The sequence below is a fragment of the Eptatretus burgeri genome, chromosome 3 (genome assembly GCF_056783735.1).
Source record: "Eptatretus burgeri isolate ZD-2024b chromosome 3, Ebu_testis_v1, whole genome shotgun sequence".
NCBI lineage: Eukaryota > Metazoa > Chordata > Myxini > Myxiniformes > Myxinidae > Eptatretus > Eptatretus burgeri.
This window is the reverse complement of record NC_140963.1, coordinates 24,046,686-24,061,618: the sequence shown is the minus strand read 5'-3', so window position 1 is coordinate 24,061,618 and position 14,933 is coordinate 24,046,686. Positions and strand designations below refer to the sequence as shown.

The 14,933-nt window shown below is 41.4% G+C and overlaps 1 protein-coding gene across 2 annotated transcripts in view; it reads right to left on the bottom strand.

Moving 5' to 3' along the window:
* Positions 1-2,082: 2,082 nt before the first annotated feature.
* Positions 2,083-14,933, bottom strand: part of LOC147029560 (SWI/SNF-related matrix-associated actin-dependent regulator of chromatin subfamily E member 1-like) — a 60,055-nt gene continuing 47,204 nt past the window's right edge. For both annotated transcript variants that reach the window (XM_085872712.1, XM_085872713.1), the window contains exons 8-10: positions 10,604-10,705; positions 7,091-7,358; positions 2,083-3,480 (exon numbers count right to left, since the gene is read on the bottom strand). In XM_085872712.1, the coding sequence (XP_085728838.1) occupies positions 3,293-3,480; positions 7,091-7,358; positions 10,604-10,705 (558 nt within the window). In that variant the 3' untranslated portion in view covers positions 2,083-3,292. The remainder of the gene's footprint in view (positions 3,481-7,090; positions 7,359-10,603; positions 10,706-14,933) is intronic.

The window sequence follows — 14,933 nt, the reverse complement described above, 5'->3', positions numbered from 1 at the left end:
CATACACTTGAACATTATAGAACACAAACAGCATTCCTTGCACTTTAAAAACCCTTCCGTTTATCAGTACTTGGACATGTTAAATAAGGTGGCGTATAAGACTGATTCAATGGTGCTAAACTTCTGGAAAATGTTTTTTAATGGTCTTTAAAATCATTCTTTTATTTAAATTGAAGTGTATACTTGCACATTGTGCAGGGTAACTTGCTGTATGAACTCTCCAGTTACCTTCAGCAGAGGAGAGGGTATTGCATTTGGGTCCGCTTGTTTTTCTGCTGGTATATTTGTTTGGGTTAGTGTGAAAGGGTACTCCAACAACATTCAAATTCCATCAACCAACTAGCAATACCAGTATTCCAATTCAGCTGCAGAATAACAGACTGGCCAGAAACGGAAATAAACAAACTAGATATAAAAACAAGGAAACTCTTTACCATCGACAACATGTTCTACAAAAATCAGTGCATCCCGAGAATGTAATTGCCGAGACGAGGAGGTAGCGGCCTGATGGAACTCAACCAAGTGAACAGAATGTCAATTGTCAGACTGGCTGAATACGTGAAAAAGTTCAACCGACTACAGAATCCAATTTGTATACATGAATACAGCAAGCCAGAGAAGGTATTCCCAACCCACCTTGAAAAAATTTCCAAAGACAGCTGCAAATAGAAAATGTCACACATTAAACCAAAACAGCAACGAATACAGCCCCATTGAGAGCAAAAAAGACAAAAGAAAAATATAAAGCAAAATATCAACAGCTATACATCGACAACTGTGAGAATGACAAAAGTAGGACGATACATATTTATAAATATAAAAAAGAAGAGTTGGACATAGACAAATAAGGCCTTTTGGAATTGCAAAGAAGAGGTCAGCTCAACTGGAATGGAGAATGAATTATTATAAATTCCCAAGACCAAGGACGCTACACAAATGGCAGGATTGAATCATTCGGACAAGTAAGTGTCGGTTCTGCAAGGTAGATACAGAAAGTACGAGCCACCTCCTATCGGGATGTCAAAAAACTCATGTTAGAACAGCTGTACACACAATGGCACAACATGGTTTGTAGAGTAATCAATCCATTGGCACATCTGCAAAAAGTTCAATATCCCAGTTCCAGAAAACTCGTAGAAACACGAACCAAAAACAATAATTGAGAACAAGTGGTGATAAATGCGCCACAGCTGCACATACACTCACGTTATATTTTTGGTGCTTTCCCTATAAACCACAAATCGTCTACTTTGAACGCACAAAGGGAATCAGCATTCCTAAGATCTATTTATGATTTGCACCTCACATTTTTCCTCTAAGCCTAAGCTATTGCACACTGCACAATCAGACACCACATTGACCACCCCCCCACTCCCTCCCCTTGCATACTTGAACTGTCACAGCCATGCCTGGTTGTGCGAGTTAAGGGAGGAGTCTCCCCCATACTCCACTCTGCTTCTTTCATCTCACATCTTCTCGTCTCCTTCTTCCCGGTTGAGTGGATGGCACCATGTCTTTTGAATAAGTATGTCTGTATAAGGGGGGAAAAACGTACATGCGAGGTGCAAGTCTGCTTTTCTGTGCCTTCTCGCTTTGCTTGCTTGTAAATATAGGCTTTGACTATTACCTTGCCTGTGTAAAGAAAGGATTGCGATTTGCGATTTGATGAACATCTTTCAAACCTGCCTGGGTGTCCCTTCCTTCATTGGTTTGACATTGTGCGTACATAATAGATTGACTGGAAGCTTTTGCCCCACCGATTGGCTCCGCTGATTTGCCAACGCTGCACTCATGGTTCTGCTCGGCCGTAACAAAGTACTTGGGTGAGCGTTGAGGGCACGGTTTCCAAGTTTAAATAATTAAATAAATAAAATAAGGTAACATGATTGAGGGCGTGAGGACCCTGTCAGAATTAATTAGTTCAACCGCAATCAGCAGTCGTTTAACAACCAGTTGGGCCGCAGGGATATCCTTATCCATGGCCGGCGGCCTCGGGGTTAGTGGGCGAGTGGTGGGTCCGGCGATCACACCGTGGACCTCGTTCAGAACACACTTCCACTGTCACAATGTCATAAAAGACTATTTCCATTGCAAATTTTATTGGCGTTAACTATGGACAAAATAATACCTGAAACAAAAACGCTTTAAGGTATATCAGTTTAAAAGTAATTCCACTTTGCTTCAAATAATACAACTCAGTAGCAAATTCTAAAGTAGTACCAACATGCAGGATGCGCAGATCCATGCTCGCCTCCCTATCTTGCATCGATTATTTTTGTCTTCTTAAAAACCTATCCTAATTTATGCATTGAATTCTAATTAAAAATTCCCTTTTAGCATCTTATTATCATGAGAAGTGTTCAAAACTCCTCCAAAATGCTCATTCAATGGAATGGGGGTGAGAGCAATAATTGGAGGAATAGCTGGTAAAGCCAAGTCGCCGTACACTCGTCGATAACAGAGATCATCACGAAGGTAACTGAGAATAGTTATACTCGAGGCACAGAGGAAGAAAGTTCATTCAAAAGGAATTCGGTGAAGGCCTCTATTTAAACATCTATACTGCGTCTGAAGCAAGCAGCCTCATCACACAACAAAATGAACCTCCAAACAAAACTACAGCAATATGCAAATTAACTGTCTTGAATTCCTGAAAACCAACAGTTCATACAGGGTATAACAAAGAAATTTCATCCAAGCAGGTGGTTATAATTGCAATATAATTACTCTGTGAAGAGTTCATTTTTAAAGGCCGAATAACCCAAAGTGAGTCACTTTGGTCAACGACATGTTACACGAGACAACAGATCAGATCACAAACCATGCTCTATGCAAAGCGTCGGTTCTGCTGAAGCAGTGTCTATGGCTATAGTTACAATCCTGGACTCCGACACAGCGAGACAACCAAGAAACTCCATTTTTGAGGTCGATTGCAGTTTTAACGAGCATGTTCTAAGTGCCATTACCGATTCAACCAACATTCTGGTGCTGAAGTTACAATGTTTTCTCAGTCAAACCAACAGCTTCTCGGTTAAAATATAGCATAAAAGAAAAATCAACTGCTGTCATGATCCTTCAATGAATTTCTGGGTTACTGTGAGAGCACCGAGAGAAGGAAAGATTCTTCGGAATCCTGAGGAGGTAACTAACATTCAGCATCCAACAACAACAACAACAACAACAACAACAAAAATACAGCACAAGACAAATCCTTCACAGTAATGTCGGTCAAATCCAGTAAGATTTATGGAGTTCAAAAGTTTCAGTTGATGCAAGGAAAAGGTCAAGGACATTAGAGAGCATTTTTATTACAGGTAGCTGGAGGAGTGGACGATTCAATGGAGCCTTCAGAGCTTTTAATGTCATCGCCATCACTGCTGGAGCTCTCGGTGCTGTTGTCCGCATCAGATTCCTGGATCCGTGGAACTCCATCCTCTGGGCTCACACTCGTCTCTGCGCCCTCCCTCTCCGTTCCAGTTTCTACATGGGAACAACAAAGCAAAGCAGACATGCCAATGGGGAAAGAAAAACATGCTACTAATAATTATGAAATTGTTCTTTAACGTGTTCATCTGCAAATGAACAAAGTAAAGAAAAAACATCATTAATGTACATGAAAAGGGCAAATTTGCATAACCCTGAGCAATCACTTGAAACCACCCTTAAGGCCCAGTCACACCTTGACATTTTCACTAGCAATGGCAATGTATCAAAATATATGTAAAACGCTGGCTTACGTTGAACTTTTGATGTTTTTTTTAAAGATTCGGACGTATTCATAACGAGTTGGTCGTATGCATAACATATTAGTAACGGACACGAACGTTTTGTTGTCTTATAGATAACTTATACCAACGAATGCTTAGCCTGTTGTCGGCGTTCACAACCCATGCCCAACGATAGTCTAACTTATGCATAGCGCTGCACGTATCGCCGACTATCACGTGGCGTAGCCTATTAAAAGGCTGCCGCACAATGATTCAAATCATAACCGCCGGAGAAATGGAAGTGTCAACATCGCAGTCACACCTTGGCGATCTTGCCAGCGTATGCCGACCTCTGAAAAATGCGTCTAAAGCGCTGGCACACGTCGAATACGGTCTGGGTAAGTTTGGTAAACGTGAATACAACGCTAAAGTACGCTATCATACGTCGCAGTAAGTGGAGTACGTCTTGAACTTTTAAACGTGTTAAACATTTTATGAAGTACTTGCCGTATGCCTCACACGTTCCGCATGCGAAGGGAATAGGTTGTACGCACGATATGCGATCGTTGGCACACGTCGACAAAAGTTACTTGTAAGTTACTCATAAGTAGAAACACGTCAATGTAATGGTTAGCGTCAGTGTTCCAGACTCCCTGTTTTTTTTTTTTTCTTCGGTATGACGGTGATGTTGACACTTCGATTTCTAATGCGGTTATAATATAATATAATTAATAGGCTGCCGCTCAACGATTTAAATCATAACCGCACTAGAAATCGAAGTGTCAACATCACCGTCATACCGAAGAATAAAAAAAGAAAAAAGAAAAACCAGGGATTCTGGAACACTGACGATAACCATTACATTGACGCGTTTCGACTTATGAGTACCTTACAAGTAACGTGTGTCGACGTGTGTCAACGATCGCGTAACGTGCCTACAACACGTTACTCATAGGTTAGAAATAAGTTTCGGGTACGCTAAACATTACCTCGACGTGTTTGGACTTATGATTAACTTAAATTAACGTGTGTCGACGTGTGTCAACGATCGCATAACGTGCCGACAACTGATGGCCAGCGTAGCGGAACTTGTGAGTCATACGCCGGCATAAGTCGTAAAATTTTAAGCATGCTAAAATTTGAGGACAACCGCAAAGTACGATGAAAGCCAGCGTACTAAGCGGTATGGCAGTGTTTTTCAGCGTGCTCTCAATGTTTCCAAAACTTACCCACAACGTATTCGACGTGTGCCAGCGTTTTATACAAATTTTTCAAAAATCGGCATAAGCTGGCTAAAACGTCAAGGTGTGACTGGGCCTATAAACAACCCCAACAGTTATGTTTTATTGTATCAATGAAAATGAGGGGTGGGGTGGGGGAGAGACTGACCTGACTACCTGAAAATACAGAAATATTACGGACTTGAATACCGTAAAATTGCGAAAGACTTCACCCTTCGTATGCAACACAAGGCTGTGGGGTAGCATCATTGGCTGAGGGCGTGGCTGTGCCATTGATACAATGCCCTCTGCCAGTTAGGGCAGGAATTTGGAATTTATTCTGTGGTACCACTGATAGCTCGCCACCGTGTATCGGTGATGTTCCGTGGTACTACTCTTCGTGAAGGACACCACAGGATCTGTAAAGTCCACCCACTAATGCTCACAGACGGGACGCCCAGGTTAGCGTCTAGAAGAGGGACGGCACACACATTCATGAATCACCCTGTCTGTTAAAATCACAGTTTATAGCCGCGTCAGGATTCGTACCCAGGCTTGACAGCTGAGAGGTGAGTGTGCGTACCTGTAAGCCAGGGGTCTCCAACCTGCGGCCCCTTAGACGGATTTATGCGGCCTTCAAAGTAATGTAATGCGGCCTTCACAGTGCCATATTAAGTTTACATTACAATGCGGCCCGCGATACTGCCAATTTGTCAGGGTCAATGATCAAAGCGTTCTGTAATTTTTATTATGATTTTGATTCATATTAGACACATGTGTTTTTAACACGATTATTCATTTATCATATTCGTCGGCAAGAAAAATATATTCAGCACTAATTTTTGTTTAAATTTCCGCATATTAATTATATTTTTTTTTCCGGAATTTAGAGTCCATTTTTTGGGTGTGGCCCTCCGCCCCTCACCACTTTGGTTTTGTGGCCCTCCGCCCAAAAAGGTTGGAGACCCCTGCTCTCAGCCATCCTGCCAGTCCATTGAGAAAGACTAAAAATTTATAATATAAGTAGAAGAGAAGAAAGGAGGATAAGAGAGAGAAAGGTTAGGACAGTATGGGAGAAGTTTGGTAGGAAGGAGGGAAGGGTGAGGGAAAGGAGAGGCGTGTATGGAGCACGGTGGGGGTGTGGAGGGGTGAAGGGGGGGTGTGGAGGAGTGAAGGGGGGTGTGGAGGGGTGAAGGGGTGGGGTGTGGAGGGGTGAAGGGGTGGGGTGTGAAGGGGTGTGCAGGGGTGAAGGGTGGGTGTGGATGGGTGAAGGGGGCGTGTGGATGGGTGAAGGGGGGTGTGAAGGGATGAAAGGGAGAGGGGGGCTCGATTTATTTTCGATACCCCGACACGCAATAGAAAGATGGCTCCATAAACTGGCCAAAATGAAGCAAAGTGAAAAAAATCCACAAATTGGCAGAAGTCTGTCACATCTGATGAATAGCAAAATTGTATATAATCATTTCCTGATATTTCCCTTGATGTAGAACATGGGTTAGATTGCTTATTATCAATACATTGTTTGCTATGTTTAGTACAAGTAAGATGTTTGTTACCCAATTAGCCTAATTAAGATGGTAATTCAGCATGTCTAAGGTTAAAAACAATTAAGTTAAGGCAAAGTTTATTGATGAGAATTATCCAGATGCGGCAGGCATACGATATTCAGGTGCTGCCATGGAGGATTGTACATGTGGAAGAATGGGAAGAAAACAACTTGCTATCCTACTCACATGCATTGTCGTTCAAAGAAGTGTACTGAGCAGCAATAAGTATACCTGGAACGGGTAGCGAGCACATTCTTAAAGTCAAAAATATAACCGATACTTATGAACCACCCTAATTACTCTTATCTGGGGTTGTCCAGAGGTTGACTTAAGATCTTAGGGTCCTGAGTTCGAGCCCCTGCTGTCCCATTAAACTATCACCAGGTAGATTTACTCAGCCTGTCATCCTTCTGAGGTTGGCAAAATGAGTACTAGCTTTCTGTGATAATAAGCATTTCGAGTATCCTGCGTCGGAGTGGCGACCCATCCAGGATTGTACTGCTTAGCCAAATGAAACTGCTCGGCAGCCCTATGCGCCTCATGGCGTGAAAGGAATGGTAATTATTATCTCGGTTGTGGGGGGGGGGCATAAAAAGATAGCAAGCCAAAAAAGTACCTGAACCCTCCGTCATGTCCATCTCCAAAGGCTTCTCTGCCTCTTCGGCAGAGTTGGACTCCTCTGAGTACCCGGTAGTTCCAGTCTGAGCTCGCACAGCTCCAGCTGTGTCACCGGTTCGTGAACCAGAGTGGCCAGGTGTGGTGGCATCGACGGAGCTTGGTGATGCTATGACACTGGTGGCTCCGTTATTCTGGGTCTGGGCATGTGCCTGTTCCAACTCAGCGAGGATCCGGCTCAAATCCACTTCAACCTTCTGCTCACAAAGCTTGTGGGTTGAGGTAGGGGAGAGAGGGAAAGAGGAGGAGAGAGAGAAGTTGTGCAACCATACTTGTACGTGTGCATGTCTCGCAAAGTGGGTATGCTGTGGTATGTTTGTGGGAAATTCCACGTAAAACTATTATGAGGTACTTAGACAAACCATCAATGGTCAGAAATGAAAGTGGACATCTTGTTGAACCTGTAGAAACCGGCAATATCATTCTCTCCATTTCCCTGTTTTTATAAAAGATGAATTAAAGCAACAGAATATGGGTATTTTAACCTTAGAAATGTTACAGTTTGATTGGTAAAATTTTTATTTTACTGTACATTTCTTATGTGACTTATTTTGAGTGTGGTGATTCAGAATGTGAACTTTGGTGTCTCTTTTATGTTTTGATGATGTTCTGTCTTCTTATTCGGGTTTTCTGGCATCTACCCTATCTGATGAAATAATGGATTCGTACATAACGCTTCGTGTCCACTGCATCGAGAAAAATAAGGAGTTCAGTGTTGATAATGTTTCTTATGATTTTTATTCCAAATCTCCCTTAATTTCTTTGAAATATTACAGTCTAACAGCAGAAAAATATAGATCCAAATTGTGATCAGAAAAATAAAATTCGGACCGCAAGTAATCCCGTCTTGATGTTCGTGTCAGTCCCGTTATGTACGAATCATCATCTCTCGTCGGACGCAAATAACGCGAGCATTATAAAATCTCGCCGTCTTGCAAACTTCCCCGATTGATGGATATAATAGGCACTTGCAAGCGTGTCAGCACATTTCCATTCGCCGTCGAGCGCAGCGTTTGTTTTCGTGTCCGTGTCTTTGCGAGAGCCGTAACGTACGAATCCAGTGTGAGGACGCCGAGCCGAACGAGGTGACTCGCATTTGTCTGATAATTATTAATTTTAACCGACGCGAGAATTTTTTTGGTGCTTCGCGAAGATCCGAGAGGGAAGAATTATGTTTTTCTTTTCATGTTTAAAGTGATTATTTTCAAAAGTTCAAAAGAAATAGATTCTATTTTAACGTTATTTTTCGCTTACAAGTTTGGCTTTCTTTGATTCTGAACTCGTCTGTATTTTCTTCGTAATTTATAACATCGGACTCTCAAAATGTGTTGTTATTTTATTTTTCCTGTCACATATTGAGCCTGTTTAAAAAGGCAGAGTAAAAATTCTGTTTCTTTTCCCAAAATATAATATGTACGTTGTTTTTTTTCATCTGATTCCGTACATAACGCTGACGCCAAACTCGAAATTCGAATGTGTATTTACAGTGTTTTATATATATATATATATATATATATATATATATATATATATATATATATATATATATATATATATATATATATATATATTCAGTGGTAACTTTAAAACCGGACGTGCTGCAGGTCTAAACATTTAGATTTAGCTATTTGAATACATGCAGATTAACATAATGGGTTGCATTTCATGTTTCCCTCAACTTTTTTTTTTGCCCTTTTTGTAACAGTATGTGTACCCACTTTGTGAGCCATGCATGTGTGCAAGGATCAAATGCAATACCACCTCATGTAAGTACAAAAATGAAAAACACAACCTAGTGAAGTGCACACAAACTATATGTGTACCAATACTGTACAATTCCTTGATTCGCAAAACACAGGAAGACCTTAAATTGTTATTTTTTAATTGGGACCCTTTACCATGACCCACTCCATTAAGCACATACCCCCACCCCTCCCAAAAAATAAATAAATAAATAATTGGTGTACTGTAATTCTGCCTTCTAACCCAATAATAATATTTTGACACCACCCCCAAACCATTTTGAGAAACAATTTTTTTTTTCCGTAAACAGCACAAAAGGCTGAACGAAGCACATAATCATCATAGTGTACCTATGTAACATCATTCTGCTTTGAGCTCAAATTATTTTCATGGAAAAACGGGGGGTGGGGTGTTCCATGATGTGTATATGTGTAAAAAGGTCACGTGAACATTTAATGTTTGGTCTATGTCTGGGTTAGGAATGCACAAAGTCTTGTTTCGCCGTATGCTGCGTCAGTATGAAGAGAACGCAATAAAAACAATCTGAAAGCTTGTCTGACAAAGTTGATGTCCTCCTGGAAGAACTGGAAATCTGGAAGGAGATGGGCTTCATGTGGGGAGTTAACAGGGGAAGAAAAGATCATGGTTTTGGATGTGAGATGATCTGAGATGGTGGTGAACAGCTGTCTTGAAAACCCAGTGATAGAAATGTGGAAGTTGGTTCTACATGTGAGAAAAAGAAGAACAAATGAGTGGAGGTGAGCATTGATCCTGAATTTAGGTAGTTTCATCAGAAGGGGGTTGATGGTGGACCATATGTGCCCTGCAGAAACATGGGGGGAGGAGGGGACAAAGCACGGAAAGAGCAGAGGGTGCAAGACCAGAAAGAAGGCGGGAGAAAACAGAGAGACCACCGACCAGTCTGCGATTGGAAAATGATAGACCCATAGACTCAGCTTCATCGTGGGAGATTCAAATGATATCTGGAATATGTCTTTGAACATTCATTTAACACCCTCTCCACATAATCTGTCATGGGCATGCACAGGACACCGACTACTTCCCTTCTTCCAGCAGGGATGAAAAACGAGAAGGAGCGAGAGAGGGTGCTGAGAGGAAGAAAACAAAAACCACACAGCTATATTTATATTTTGACGACATTCTGATGATCACATGTTGTGAAATTTCCAATGTTTTTATACAACAAGCTTGACTTGTGTCCATTTCCAATCAACAGATCATTTGTATTTGAAGAGCCTGGTGTTGGTGCAGTGGTTAGGGCAGCGGCTTGGGATCCAAAAGGTCCTGAGTTCAAGCCCCGTTGGGCCACTGAATTAATACACCAGGGGGTTGACTCAGCCTGTCATCCTTCCGAGGTCGGCGAAATGAGTACCAGTGTACTGGGCCGGTGTATACCCTGGTTCAAATAGGTGTACCATATCCCTGTGTCGTAAGAGGTGACCAGGGTTGCGTCAGGAAGGGCATCCGGCGTAAAACATGTGCCAAATCACTATGCGGATCATACGGATGATCCGCTGTGGCGACCCCTAACGGGAGCAGCCGAAAGAAGAAGAAGAAAAGAGATCATTTGTATTTGATCACCTCCTGAGAGTTTCCTTCACCAAATCATTTAAATGTATCGTTGGGTGATCCAAAGTTTAATTTTAAAAGCCACCTTCATTTGAGACCCACATTATGCTCATAACCTTACCTTCTTCACATCCTCACGAAACTTGTCCGTCGTATCCAAAAACTTTCGTTTTTTGTCCTGATGACGCTCCTCGATCTGCATTAGTTCAGACTCCAGTTTTCTCTGTAGTAACACCAACAGAAAACAGTGTAATCAAAGTTTTATGTAATAAATATGAATACTGTAATTATACAAAGGAGGTATTGTGTTTGGGAATAAGAAGAGTGGGGGGAGCGGTATAGCAGGCACAAAATGCACAAAAATGGTATAAAATGGTATTCTCAAAATAATGCAAGTCACAAAAACAAGGTTTCATGACACCAACGTGCCGGGGGGGGGGAGCACACAGTATGGGCTGTGCCATTCACTGAGCATATTACATGCTTCATCTCCTACGTTAGTTCAACAACCGTCCAGTTGCCTAAATAAGTTATCATTTTCTATTATACTGAGCACAATTTTATTTTATGTACACAAACTGTAAATATGAATACCATCAACAGCACAAAATATTCAATCATGCGAATGTGCTCATCTATTTAGAAGCTGTCTCGGTGGTGTCATGGTGATAGCGTCCATTCCGAGTCTGGGAGGACAGTGGTTCGAACCCCGGTCGAGTCGTACCAAAGACTTTAAAAATGGAACGTACTGCTTCCTTCATTGACGTTCAGCATTTATAAGGATAGAGCATGGACAATCCCCGTTGGTTGGCATTCATGGGGAGGGGGAAATTCCTCCCCGGAAATGCCCCGCTGAGTGCAGTGAGAAAAGTGACGCCATTGTTGTCACGTTGTCCTGGGAAGTGACGGCACTTCCCCCCAAAGCTCAGTGGCTGTTTGTCTTGTCTCACAATCTTGTGTAGTGTCATGTATGCTTGTCTGTATGTCCATGTGTTTGTGTGGAGTAGCTCCACTACGAGCCTCAGATTATGTTAAAAAAATAAAAGTGAAGTGAGTATATTTGGACAAATTAACAAACCTTCCACCCATCTGCTGTTGCTCAGTCATCTGGCATACAGATTCATAATTAAACAGGGAGGTTATAATTTCCAACACATTTGAGGCAGATGCCAACAATTTGGTAGAGTGATTCAGACGGACTTAATGAACCATTTTTACGCTGCACGCATCGTGAAAAGGGGCGTAAAGCAATCGGCTCAATCTGTCTGTGTACAGACGTCAGTCTTTGATCGAGGAACCTATACATATCAACTGGATGTTATATTTTGAAGACTATAACACGAACCTGCAGTTTATCAGTACTTTCGCTCTGAATTTGGCAAATTGCATGGAATATCATCCTGAGAGCACATATATATGCACTTAGTTGCATGGTCATTTTTTTTTTTTACTCAATCTTCCTGCCTGGCAAGCCAACAAAATTGAATATAATTCCAAACAGGAAATTTACTGTTTTTACTGACATCATAAAGGACACAAACAACAATCATGAAGAACGCATTTGACGTGTTAAACAAGGTAGTGTAAGAGACGGTGCATCAATGGCGGTAAACTTCGAAAAGGAAAAAAAATAAACTTGAACCTTTGAAACTTCTTTTTTTCTAAATTTCAATTGAATTATATACTTGAACACTGCAGAACACAAATTGCCTTGTTTGTACTTCCAAAATCCTGCAGTTTTGCAGTACTTAGACAAAATATTACACCATTTTACACCATCTCGACCGATAAAATTTGCTGCTCGTGCTCTCAGAGTTGGGGAATATCAAGATTCGGACACAATTGGGTAGGAAATATAGATCATGGAAATATAGAAACGCTTTGCTCAGAAACGTAAAGCAAGAGTTGAAAAAAAAATCCTTCCCAAGTCCTTTATCTCAAGACTGTGTGGGGTAAGGCGTTCCATGAATTCTCTAGTTTAGTATGTAGTACTTTTCTCGTGGCAGGTTGATATGCTCGACAAAATTCCATGCAATTAGTATGTTCGGGATGGGTGCCAACACATCCAAATGAAAGGTGTGTCATCATCTGAGATCATTTGGCTGTGGCTGTGAAACGAGACAATCAACAGAACCGAAGAGAAACTCAGAGAGATTGACCCAGACCGAGAAATCGTTATGATAATTTTCATTACAGAATTTCCCTGACTCAGGTTTTTTTTCTCCTTGGCATTGAACTTGAAATTGCCATCCCAGGAGGTGGTGGGGGATGGGAGGATCAATTTATCCCTCCCCCCAACCCCATCAAAAGATTTTGTATTAATGGTGAATGAATTAGTGAAATTTTAATGTCCGACATTTAAAAAAATATGTACGCTGCATCCTTTTTGAGCACGAACTGATTTTACAAAGCTTATTCTAACCACACAAACAGTATAAGATCAGCAGGACATCGTGGTAAACATGATTAATAACAATAACTAGCCGAAACTCCGTCACAGAAGGATTCCGTTCATTCAACCACCCTCACCAGCTCACCCACACTCGAGGGACATGGACTGGACAGGGCGTGCTTGTCCCCGCCTACTCATCCCCCGCCCCTGCCCCATTCCCCCCCCGGCCTTCAACTTGCTTACCCCCGCCCAAAAATTTAATTACTCTGGCCCCGCCTCTTCACTCCCTGCCCCACTTGCCCCCGCCCCCCTGTTCACCCCCTCACACTCAACCTAACATATTAATCATCTCAACTCATCTCAACTCATCCCCCGCCCCATTTCCCCCCGTCTCCCGCTTTCAATTTGCTTACCTTGCCCCCCGCCTCTTCACTTCCCCCGCCCTCGCCTCTTCACTCCTTGCCCCCATCTCAACGAAAAGTGTTTATTCTGCTTCAGAGTTGAAAGTTGATTATTGCCACTATGTGCGATGCACACTTACAGGTACGAAGTTTCTTTCAGTCCAGGTCACAGGACTGAGAAAAACGTGACACGGCTGCGAGGAGGAGCACAAAATTAGTCCTTCAGTATTAATTTATAGATAATAACAAGTCTGACGATGACGATAGTTCACGAGCGGTATTTGACGATGTAGATTGTTTCAGAAGTCAAGGATGAGACAATGTGATAATTTTTGACCAAGTTATAAAAATGATCAACCTGATGTGGTACAAGTGACAGGTTATTAGCTGCAAAATGTCGAAAACCCGGTTTCGTTCAACAACTTTCAAAATTTGACCTTTGCATAACCTTTAAAGGTCACAAAACAATGTTGTGGACATTAAAATAAGGAAACAGGATACGTGCTATAGCTTATTGGAGTTAGTTCATCGAAGAAGGTTGAAAACCCGGTTCGATTCCTTCAACTTTGAAAATTTGACCTTTGTGACCTTTAAAGGTCAAAGGTCAAGGATTATGACCTTTTGTGCAAAACCTCCTCTGGAACATTCCAGGAACAATATAACGTCATATAGGCTATATGGCATTTCGCACTCCTCGGATTATCCATACTTTGATGAAATCAGCGTAAAAACAAACTTGAAGGGGGTGCCACGGGCAAGGTGTTCGAGATTGAGAAAAATGGTTTCAAGACTTTAGGTGAGGAATGACCTCAAGATTATGCATAAAAAATATTGTCATCCTCACTCTCAAAGTTTGGGCGGTCGTATGATTTTTATGTCAAAATTCGCAATTTTCTAAGTTTTTGACCTTGTGACCTTGACCTTGGGAAGAAAATGAAAAATCGGACAACGACAAGTTTTAGATAATTCATTTTGCTATTCAAGTACCAAAGAACTCATTCCATTCAGTCAATTCCCTAGAAAATAGATTTTAAATCCGACTACCCCCTAAAAATGGTTATTTTTGGGCGTTGCCCCACCCACAATGGGCGTAGCCATGCCCTCATTCAGGAAAACACAACTAGACATTGATATCAAACACATAACCAAGTTTCATCAAGATCGGATCAAAGTCCACGGAGTTATGCTCTGGACAGACAGACACACAAGACAGACAGACAGACAGACAGAAACACAGACATAACAAATATAGTAGTCACTCTGGCTGGCGCTCATGAACCAATAATAATACAATGGAGTTCCGTTTCGCTGGATCCGGATCATGCTGTGAGGCTGTATAAATTGGATCGAATGGGATTCCACTTATCTGTTATTATCACGTCACAAAACTGTACGTGATGAAGCACAGCAAATTAACCAATGAAAATTGACGACATCATTGTTGTTACGTTGCTGTATTTCGATCCGACATTAAAAAAATTAAATATCCATTATTATCCTGTCAAACGTTGATATAAGTGGTAATTAATAAGTTTTGAATCTGTACATGTAGAGCTAAAATAGTTCATAGATTTATTTATTTATTTATTGTAATCCAGGACATTATTTTTTTTTTTTAAGCGTGAGAAATGTATTAATTAACGATATATTTAGGATAT